We start from the raw sequence: 11725 nt of genomic DNA on the forward strand, positions 1-11725 counted from the left end.
CCTCATTTAGCTCTGTATTTGGATACATCACATATAGTGTCAAGTGTATTTAATGATTAATATAATCTTCAATGGAGAAAACTACTGCCCTCTTGTGTTTTAGGTTGTAGTGTGTTTCAGCTCTATGACACACACTTGTATCTGTCATAAAGTAGTTACCCAAATTTGTGTGATGCACAACCAACTATTTATAAAAGATGTAATGGATATTATGCACACCATGAAGCATTGTGACAAAATAATTCATGAATATTATTTAGTGTAAAATCAATGACATGCCAGTGGTTGGAATTAATATCTGATAAATCCCTTGTTATTTCTTATTAGTGCAGATCAGTTATAAACTTTCACCTTGAGACTCTTTCAGTTGGATCTTTATCATGAATCCCACAAAAACATGTAGACTAAAATTTGGAGGACTAATTAGTTCTCGTCAAGGCCATAAACACTCAACCACTTACCCTTTTCACTGTTATTTTTCTTTTCCTTTTTGTTCATTAACACTGCAGAGCCTTATTTCTTTTTCTTTTAATATCATCTTGAAGTGTTTTGTGAGGTTTTTGTCACACAAGAGGAGCAATGGGTACTTTTAATTGTAGGGATAAGTTTTAACAAATAACTAAAATGTTGAAATTATGGTCAAGATACAAAAAAAAAAAAAAAAAAAAAGAACAAAAACACACAAACAAATCTCAGAATTTTTTAGATGAATATAACCCATCCTTAAGTTTGGGGAGTCAATGGCTTTACAAAGCAGAATGAAACATTTATCTTCACCTGTCTGAATGTTTGTCATCTGCAAACGTTCTAGTTTATTGAGACTCCTGCCTGACCTCATCTGTTATCCTGTCCATGTACACCATCATGTCAACTGTGCATGCTTACTGTGGTACCAGTTGATCAAATGTCTTTACTTTTATGGAGAAAAAAAAACACGAGAAATACAGAGTAATATTAATTGCCCTCACTATTCTCTAGTGAAAATTATTAATACAAGTTCTGTTTTCATCATTAAATTTTAGTGCATAAAATTGCCCTTCTTACTCACTCATTCACTTTGAAATCAAAGGCAAAATATATATTTTTTTTAGTTCTTGCTTTATTTGCTTCAAACACCAACAGCAGCTGACAGCTAAAGTGCACACAGCACAAAATCTATTCACACATCAAAAGATAGTTGTTTGTATTCTACATTAAATATATAAGCACAAAACAGCAGAAACTGAAATGGTTGATTCCCTGAACATTTAAACACAACAAAATGTCTTCACATATGTCTTTTATAAATTTGATGACATCAGTCACATTTAGTTGTAGAAGAGTATCACAGCTTTCTTTAGCTATACTGGTTAGTTAATTTATAGCCATTTATTTTCATGATTATATTTTTGAGCGATAGAGAGACAAAGAGAGAGAGAGAGAGAGAGAGAGAGTGAGAGAGAATGCTATTTGTAACTCTCTTCTTCAGCAAAATCGGTACATTTTCTTATGCAGAAGTGAAACATACTCCATTTAACAAGGGAGGCACACTGAATACTCCAGGGGCCACGAGTATAATCAAAGCACTGCAAGAGCCAGCAAGGAATACCAACTCTAGTTAAGAACAAAGGAAATGGAAATCAATAGCGGGATATGTAGATTTTTTTGACAGCTCGACATACAAATGGTCTTTTGGGAGTTAGTCTTCTTTTGCCTGTGCCAGGTTAAAATAACAACTGAGATAGAAAAAAAATCTAAAAATGCAACACATGGTTACGAAAGGGCACAGCATTACACCTACTTATTTTTGTGTGAAGGTGTTCCAAAACAATCAATAAGAAATGTGCTGCATTACAAGCGAGGCTAAAGCGCCCAAGGCATGGTCATATCTTTAAGTGCACACTAACAACCTAAGAAATTCATTTAAAGCCAAATACTGCATTATTTAAAAGCTCCACTTCATGTTTTATGCACAGTTGTATTTATCAGTTTGACGACACTTGAGTAGCTTGAGGAAAGTCTCCATCTTATGGGCATCTTTCTTGAAGCAACTGAGCAGGGTATAGTCCCTCATAACAGATTCCAGCACCTCCGGCTGCACATCATTCTGGACTACACCTTGTTCACTGTAACCTGTGGCCAGTGTGTTCTCATCCAGCATCTGAGGCATGTTAGAAAACATGTCAAAGCATGCAGAAAAATACACAAGACATTAAATGTAGAGCAATTCGCAGCGGTATATATACATATTGAACAAATATTACAATTAAAAGTTCTATGTGGTAGAGTTTATGTGATTGACCAACATGAGGTTGTGCATAATTGTGAAATGGAAAGTATACATTAATTATTCTTGAAAGTATTCTAGGATGAAATTCAGGTTTGAATTCAGCGCCTCTGAAGTCAATCATTTATAAAAGTATATTTTAATTGTCTGCAACGTGAAGTTATGTCTGTAACATGTTTGCAGATCTGACCCTAAAGCATTTGCCCATTTTTATGTGTAACATGCTCTCTGCTTAATCAGATTAAACAGAGAGCACATGAAAAAATATTTTCAAGATTCTTAGTTCTAACATATGTTTGGATTAAATTATTTTATTGTTGGCTAAATATTTTGGGCTATTTTGGTGTTGTAAACTGAATCTTTGTCTGTTGCAGCTTCTATCAGGTTTTCTTCTATATTTTCCTTGAAGGTTGCCCATCAACTCTGGTCAGCTTTTAAAAGAAAATTGCTGTCACCACAACCTTTCACAAAGGGAATTATGTGACTAGAGTGGTGTTCTCTGTTACTTATCCACAACACATCTTGTTTTGCGCTTGACATGTGTGTCTTTGAATAATTATTCCCTTCCTGTGAGTTAATGTGTCTTTTTCAGTTATATCCACTGGTCAGTTCTTTGTGAAATCTTCAAAGCATAGAATAATTTTCTATTATTTCAGCAACTTGATTTTTTTTCCATAACTTCATCTGACCAGTTTGGTGTGTTTTTTTTTATTTCAATGATGGCGTTTCCTTAGTAATGTTCTCTAACAAAACTCTAAGCTCTTTACTGAATAGTTTTATTTTCAGTTGAACGTCTGAAGTTAATTGGTGACATAAGACTTAAATTTTGGCTATCAGAGTAAATGCGGTTATAAAAATCTTTGCCACACATTTGAGATGTTTACAGTTTTACTTGGAAAAAACTTTCTTTCATGTTGCCTGACTTTCTGTCAATCTATCACATAAAACCCCACTAAAATGTATAAGAAAACTGTTGTAATTTACCACAATGTTAAAAAATTCAAGGGATATAAATACTTGTGTAAGGCTCTGTAAACATCTTTGTTTCACTGTGTGAGTTGTTTAGCGTAAAATAACAGAATGTAAAAAATAGCCCACCTTTTTAATGAGAACCACAACTCCTTGCTCCAGGCTACTAAGTTTCTCAGACACCCACTTTGTCTTGTTGAGCAGCATGTCAGGGGCGTGATCGTAGCGTTCCATTGTCATCTGTAGGTAGACCAAGGGCTCAATCCAAGACTGGACGAGCATCAGCACGGAATGAAGCAGCCATTTGTCCTGCAAGAGCAAATAACTCAGATAAACACCAAATAAGGACCATAAACTCGTCCATCGCCATTATTTAATGTAAATATTAAGAATAGTACATATGACAAAAAACAGATTTTGTTGACTATTGATAATTTTTCCTCCTTCCTGTTTGGTAGCATTATCATTTTTGACTATTTCAAACCTGTGATTTTAGGGGGTGGGGGGTTAATCAAAACTATTTTGGTTTTATGAGGTATCAGTCACAGTTCATATACAGAGCACATTTACAACAACCTCAGCTGACCAAAGTGCTTCAAAACAATCATAACATCAAAGGTAGATAAATGATAAAACAAGAAATAAACCTGACCATCATAATTTTACACATTTATTAATAACTGGCATAAACAAAAATTACAATCACTAGAAATGTGCCTTTAGAAAACAAAATAGTATGAAATTTTAACTAATTTGTGATTGTATTTTTTTCTGTAGATTGTTGGCATACGGAGGAGGCAATTCAGCCATTCAGGACACTGGCCCTTGAGGACCGAATTTGAGTACCCCTAATTTAATCAATAAATGTTGCTTAAGATAATCTGCCCTAAACATAACTGTACAAGCTGGAAAATGACATTTGCAAATCACCTTTTACAGACCTTTTGTTGACTCAGTTTTGGTTCAGTTTTATTTCCACCCTACTGACTAAGCTGACCTTTCTTCTTTTTTTCTAAAAGGTCATGCTCTGTTGGATTGAAGACAAAATGTTTTTCAGCATACTGACATACCAGCTTCTCAAGGCTTTTATGCATTATATATTATTATTTCACAGTAGACCATGGCATACTTCAGGCTGCAAATTACAAATTTTACCCACGTTTTTCTTACACTCAGAATTGGCTTTTACACATTACAACATCAGCTGCTGATGGCCTCATAGTTCTGTGAATGGCAGGAGTTGATGCAAACTCAAATACATTAGCACAGTGTGCTGTATATGGACCACAAAGAACCAATAACACTCCTCAAATCTTCAGATGACTTGCACAGTATGTAAGTCTACCTATGGAGAAACTGCTTTTATGCACCTCTCAATTATGTTGTACCTTCCACATACAGAAAACTCTTCTTTCACAAAGGATACTTCAAAGCATAGAATCCTTTGGTAAGTGATAACTATATGCTTACAGATATTTGCTGGACTTCACTTTTGGAACTGGGGATGGGCAGGGCTTTGGTGATGCATGAATAGGCAGCCTGATTACTCTGCAGCCTAAAAGGAAATGGGATGAACAACTCCTCCTGCAAAAGAATGACAAGCAACAAGAAGAAATGTTTAGATTAGTTAAGCACTGAACATCAGTTTGCAGTATGCCAGTGACTTGATTTTGTCAGCTTTGTTAACTTCTACTACTGAATATGACTGCGTACAATAAAAAGGAGCAACAATTTCACTGACTTTCCTACCTGATCTGAAATAAATAAAAGACACACTACTAAAACAGTGACAAGAGTTTTATCTCGCTTTACCATGGGAGACACAGCGGATCCACATTTTTTCCTTCGGCATGGACTCATCTGCAGACTCCACGCAGCATATTCCTTGTAACAACCCATGAGTCATTTCATTTCAAAGGGCCATTCCTGATTCTCTAGTCACAAACTGAAGGGGATTCAACAAGGTGCAAAAACCTGAGCTTTCAGTGTTGCCGTATATCATTATCACATTCACATGACCCCGCTGTGGGCTTGCTTCTTCAATAAAACATCTTCGCCTCAGAAGGGAGGAGGAAGATTACTTTGAAGCCCCCGAAGTGAGGCGGTGATCATGTCAAAATCAAAAGCAAATAGCAGTGTGCATCTATCGGAGAGAGCCACATGCTTCTGGTCTGGCATAATGTTTGAAAAAGTTCTACAAAAATGTAATTTCTATATTTTGGGAAGTGATAGTTTGGTTTAAAGGCTGTTGCTAGACCTTATCTTGTTAGCCAAGAGATGTCTCATATTTCACGTGGCAGAATATTAAACAATAAAATTACTTGATTTTTTTTCGATAACTTCCATATGGTTTGATGATTAAATCCTTAAAGCTAAAAACACAGAAGTAATAATGACTGCACAGGGAGATAATATCACATGATGACATTTTGTGTCTTGCCAGGGGTCTTTTGAAGACTATCTAAACACAACTGAGACAACTCATTACAAGAACTGGTCTTATCTTTTAAAAAGTGCAAAAATGTGCAATGACTTATTTTATAATAATATCAGTATTGACTCACAAACAAAGAGGACAGTTCTTCTGAGACACGGTAGATGAGTTCAGCATGATGAATGACTCGGTCCAGAAGCTTCTCCTGGGAGATGGAGGTGCAGCGGCTCAGGTTGCCCTGATCGTCTCTACAGTCTAGTGGGATGCTTGCAGCAAGATGTTGGGGCCACAGTAACAGGGCCCATAAACCCCACTGAACGACTGAAGTTGTAGTCATACATGCAAAGAGTTTGTTCAAAAAACAAACATTATTGTACAAATATAGACATCCAGGTGTCTTTTAATTGTTGCCATTGCTCATAAATTCATACTATTAAAATCTCAGAACTAATTTTGATACATTACCTGTCTTCTGCATCTTGTCTGTGTTCTTCAGGTTTCATTGCTGTAGCTTTGTGCTGGCAACTTTATAAAGCGTAAGCAGCCCATGAATAAAGGAAAAAGGTCTTGCGTAGGTCCTTGTAAAAAGATACTGCTCTCCACACACTAATGTAGTTCTTTTCTAATACATAATTACAAGGGATAGGACCACAGCTGTTTGTGTGGCCAAAATATATTTAAGTTTAAGTTTTTTTTTCTTTCTTATCACACCACATCTAAAAATATACTATTTCTGTTGCTACATAAAAAAAAAATAAAATAAAATAACATTCAGCATCTCTATGCTACTTTACCTTAATCTAGTAAGTAAAAGCTCAAAATTAAATTTATTTTCACTAAGGTAAACATGCATGTCAAAATGGCTGCTGCAAAGAAGAAACTTTTTTGCACTAGTTCCATTCAGACAACCAACTGTCCAACTGCTGTTCTGAAAAACTCATGGTTGTGTGACAGAAACTGTAACCAGAAACTATGGTTTACCAGTTGTAATAACTGTGTTCAACTGCCTCAGGAGAAAGCAAATATAGGATACTAATCAAAGCCTTTTCAAACAGTGCCAGTCTAGGTAGTCATACAGAGATGAAGCATGTGCTTCATTTTAGGGTTTCTTCCATTGCCTGCAACATTTGACTGAACTGGAAATGTCCTTTTATTCTTTAATATACCCATATTATGATAGTAATTACATGAAAGTATTATGGAGATTGAGTTGGAACCAAAAACGGGAGTACAAAAGAAATCCAGTGCTTATATGAACAAAAGTAAATGGCCAAAGGTGCATTTATTTTTCAACCACTGCATGAACTGAAATTCTGTTAACAAAAATAAATAAATGTACGATTGTGCTAAAATAAAATAAAACAAAACTGAAACTTAGAAAAAAAATAAGTAACATGAGAACAGTAATAAAAAACATTAAGCTGGATGAGCAATCGTAAACAGATTGCAGATTAGATTTTAAAAACTTCATTCTTTCAGGCAAATCTTTGCCCAGATAAATACATCTCATATGGACATTAATATGACAAAGAACAGTCAGACCCAACATTTAAGCTGCAAGTTATGTGTAACTGGAGTTGAACAAATTGTAAAGCACAGTGTGGCCAGTAAGTTTAAATAATCATTGCATTTTTAATTAGAGAGTAATCTATTACTCTCTAATAAATTATATAAATAATAAATACTCTCTAATTATTATTAGAGTAATATATTTTAATTTTTACACCCTTCACAAATAATGTCTAAAATAAATCCTTCAAACGTCACTTTTTTTTTTTTCATGTCCATGATGACTGTATGTAAATGTCTGACCAGACTTACTTATCTTTACTAACTACCATGGCCATGTCACCAAGTCCAAATCACAGACAATTTAATTTTAAAGTGCACCTAATCAAGAGAGATTTCCTTGGACCTTCGTCTGCATCAATAAGTAATGGACAGCTCTTAAGATACTTCAGTGGTTTTTTTTTCCTTCAGCAAAGAGACAGGGGATTATGATTCATCCTTTGAGGGGTGTTCAGTTACTGAACTTAACACCAAAGAGGTAGCTGCTATTTAAGAAACATGGAGGCTCCTTTCACATCTGCCAGCATATTATATGAATCATTTCCCTCCTTGTCACCTTTCTTTTACCCCTTCACTTTTTCCACTGACAAAGCTTTCCTCCAGAATGCCATATTTATTCTCACCTTTAAAAATGAAAAACAACACACATCTCATTGTCATTTATGAACTACCTGTGTTACATCTACTTAAAACCACAGGAAATCTTAGAGTTTAATTTAGAAAGCAGGTTGACTAATGTGAATAAATATAAGTCACATTTCAAACTTTAATCAAATTTGGTTATTGGCTAAAATGTATTTGTAGCTTTGGTCAAACAGAACCTCATTCATGTTCACCTTATTAGTTTACTAGAATCAATGAAACCACAAATCAGTTCTTTGCTATAAAAGAATTGCTTGAATAATCAGAGTTTTCAGCGACCACCTGTAACATCCTCTGGGACGTTCTCAGAGTCAGCCTGTTTAACCCAGAGCACTCACTGCTGCTACTTACTGGCCAGAGGTTTATTCATCGATCAATCATGAATAAAGGCAAAAATAAAGTCCTAATGCCTCTTGTGTTTACATTACTGGAAAGCTGTCTGTGTCAAGGAGAGCTACCCAGTAGAGATGGGTCGAGCGTGAATGTTTCGGTTCTTAGAGATGGCTCTTTTAAGTGTACTTTGGAAAATGTGAATGTTTGCTGTCTCATTTATACTATTTTCATTCCCACAGCTGAGGCTTAGATTAGATGAATAGCCAACAGCCAACCTGCCAAACAATCTTTTTATTATTATTATTATTTTTAAAAAAAGCTTTCAGAGAAAAACATATTGCAGTTCCATATGTCCATATGTCAATCCTATAACACCTTTTTTGTTTCTTTCATTTGTTTGCACCTATGCATGTTCACCAGAGGTTGGAGCTGTATTTCTATTTTGGACCCTTATCTAATTTCATAGGCAATTTCTGGGCTGCAGAATGCAAAGTGAAAATTGCATTCACCAATGTGCAAAGATCTGCATAATAAAAAGACATGAAAAGTAAAAAAAAAAAAAAAAACTGTGTTAGATTATATATCAACAGCAAACCTTTGTTCCTATTTGCAGAAACATTTGCCTTTGCAATATTATGTCTGGCACCTGCAGTTTGTAGCGCATCATCCTATTTTCAAAGCAGTCTATCTGGGGAAAGGTAAAAATAAGGATATCAACTTCAGACAACAGTAAGATGCTCTCTTCAGAGCGACAATTTACTTACAAGGTCTGATTGCATGCCCTGCAGCATGGCCTTCATCGGATTAGAAGGAGTCCTTGGCATTGGATTCAGCAGGAGTTTCAGGCTCTGGCGATTGGTTTGGACTTATTGCGGCCTGCCTTAGAGATGTTGGGACATCGCCAAATGTCCCGTATAAGCTGTGATGTCCAGTATTCCTGAATGGACCAGCGCTATTTCCCATATTAACTATTTATCTATCTTGATTTGATGTTGTCAATATTATCAATTGTCTTCTCAATAAAAATCTAAAATAACGGGCATAGCTAACTTTATTATATCTGATCAATACAGTTTTAGCAGCAACAATATAAGAGAATGTTACTTTTTGTTGTAAAGGTAATTAAATAATGTCATACATTTTTTTTTATTTTACAGTTATTCAAGGCTATTATAACAAAAAATCACGCTAAATATGGGTCAGAGCATTGAAAGATGAATGGTTCATCTTTCAACCAGTGTCTTTAGACAACCGCCCATTCACATCTTCATTCAAACACAATAATGTAAAGCATAATTTTGTTATTCAATTTTGGCTTCACATGTAGACAAGATAATTACTCTAATCCACTAAGGACAGCCCATGCATGACCTCACATTTGGCAACAATGGCTTTGCGGATAAGGACCACATGGCCCAAGATTTACTGGAGCTATAATTTACATTGTTTTATTGTCAGAATAAAACAATGTAAATTGTTTGAAATAGATGTTTCATACGGGGAAGAGCCTAGATTGATTAAATGATCATTGCTTTATGATTGTCAAATTTGTATTTATAATGTACTGAGCAAAATGTCTGTAAACATAGTGGAAAAGTGCATAAGGGCAAAGGAAGAAAGTGATACATTTAAATGGCACTCCGGCTCATGTTCACAAATGTGTAAAAGGAAAAAATATTTAAATCAGTACTGACAACACTATATATTTTTCACATGAAATGTCTCTTTTCATGATCTCGGCTCATTTTAGCTTTCATGTTTGGAATTCATTATATTTAGTTCCAGGGCAACTATAGCAAAGTTCAAAATCGTACTGATGGTTACACAGAAGTTATAAAAGATGTTGAAATGAGTTTTGACAATTTTCCTTTAAATAACTTTTCCTCTACATTACAGGCTTTTGACATGAACCAAACTAACAGCAGTAGTTCTGGTTTATTTTTCTCAGGGTCGACAGAAAACTGCTCTCTCGTCAGAGGCATGGCACTGGAGAGTTGCAGATGACAGTTCTAGGCTGATCCATTATCACTTTGCCCCAGGCTTAATTACCATCTCCCTCCAGTAGCATGCAATACTCTCTGTTTCAATGCAACCTTGCTTTAACTTCTCAGTCTGATTGCGGCAAGACCAACACTTTTTTCTCTTCTCTTCACCACTCCAAACCCATGGGGTTTTACTAGGGGAGCCAACCTGCAAGAGAGAAACAAACTATTAAAATGAAATCCTGATGATGATTGGTGATGAATTGAGCTTTTGAGCTTATTTCCCCCAGGGCATTTGGTGGAAAGCAGTGGCAGAAGCATTACTGTTTTTCTTGATGTCTCGTGTCATTTTTGACAGGTCTCGGGGATAAAGAAAGCAGGCATAAAGCTCAAAATCAAATTGGTCACACAGCCTTGCCAGTCACTTTTTGAACAACATATGCGGGCAGCACAACCAAGGTGAGACTCCTGTTACGTGTTTAGATGGTGAGCAATCTCTCTGTGCTCTAAATTTGAAATAAAACTGTTACACACCCACAGATATAGACGAAAGGATTTGTGTGGGCTGAGGTACAACTACACTCGATCGCCACTGTGGGAGAAGCTTTAGCTTAGCGCTTCTTTAAAGTGAGATTTACTAAAAGGAAATGCATGGGTTGGTTTATTCAAAAGGAGGAAAGACAAAAGGTACTTCACACTCTCCTCCCTGGGGCACATGTACTCCAAAGCTCCTCTTCTCTGCTTTACTCCTTATTCAAAGTGCATGTTGCCCCCCAGAGTGCATTGCGTTCTCTCCTGTTCCATCTCATACCTTTTTTTTTTTCTAGAATCCCTTGCTACCCATATTTCTCCCACTTAATTTCACCTGCCGTCTCACATGCTGCTGCGTCTCGTGCTCTGCTTCTATATTTCCTTCCCCTGCTTTTCTTATTCTCACCTTTAACTTTACCATATTTTAACCTTTTCTTTTCTTTGTTATCCCTGAGTCTGGTTGTCTGCAGACCTGTGTTGTCAAGTACACCACAACCATTTATTATTAACACAAGTTGAGACTCAGAGATGGATCATAAACTCTGAGGCCCCCTGTGCAGTTAAGATATTGTATTACTTTAATGTCATCTCGCTGGAACAATGGAAACAACCATCCACTCATTACAGATAAAATGCCTTGCACAAATATTCAGTCATTTATTTATTTATTTTTTACGTTTTGTCACATTACAATAAAAGTTTATGTATTTCCTCTGGATGTTATTTGATAGATCAACACAATGTTGTGCATCCTGTAATTTTGAATTGGAAGGAAAAGAACCCAAAGTTTTCAAAATATCTTAACAGACATTTGAGAAATGTGCCATGTGAATAGAATACAATAGTCTCTTATGAGCCATTACTTTGTTGAACACACCTTTGAATGCAAGTAGAGCTGGCGAGACTTTAGGACTACATCTCAACCACCTTTGTACATTTATAGACTAAAAGGCCACCTTTAAACATTAATATGTCATATCTTATCATAGACGCCCAATT

General features: G+C 35.8%; 1 protein-coding gene across 2 annotated transcripts; it reads right to left on the bottom strand.

The window, feature by feature from the left end:
* Positions 1 to 1077: 1077 nt before the first annotated feature.
* smtla (somatolactin alpha) lies at positions 1078 to 6241 on the bottom strand. 2 transcript variants are annotated; one of them, XM_032590290.1, is made up of 5 exons: positions 6135 to 6241; positions 5800 to 5990; positions 4706 to 4819; positions 3365 to 3544; positions 1078 to 2140 (listed from the first exon to the last, which is right to left on the bottom strand). In XM_032590290.1, exons 1-5 carry the CDS (start codon positions 6145 to 6147, stop codon positions 1946 to 1948), a joined length of 693 nt encoding a protein of 230 aa, XP_032446181.1. In that variant the 5' UTR covers positions 6148 to 6241; the 3' UTR covers positions 1078 to 1945. The 2 variants fall into 2 exon arrangements, with proteins under 2 accessions (XP_032446181.1, XP_032446180.1); XM_032590289.1 differs by lacking the exon at positions 6135 to 6241 and having other exon boundaries at positions 5800 to 6006.
* Positions 6242 to 11725: the final 5484 nt, after the last annotated feature.

This window comes from Xiphophorus hellerii, chromosome 18, assembly GCF_003331165.1.
Source record: "Xiphophorus hellerii strain 12219 chromosome 18, Xiphophorus_hellerii-4.1, whole genome shotgun sequence".
Classification (NCBI taxonomy): domain Eukaryota; kingdom Metazoa; phylum Chordata; class Actinopteri; order Cyprinodontiformes; family Poeciliidae; genus Xiphophorus; species Xiphophorus hellerii.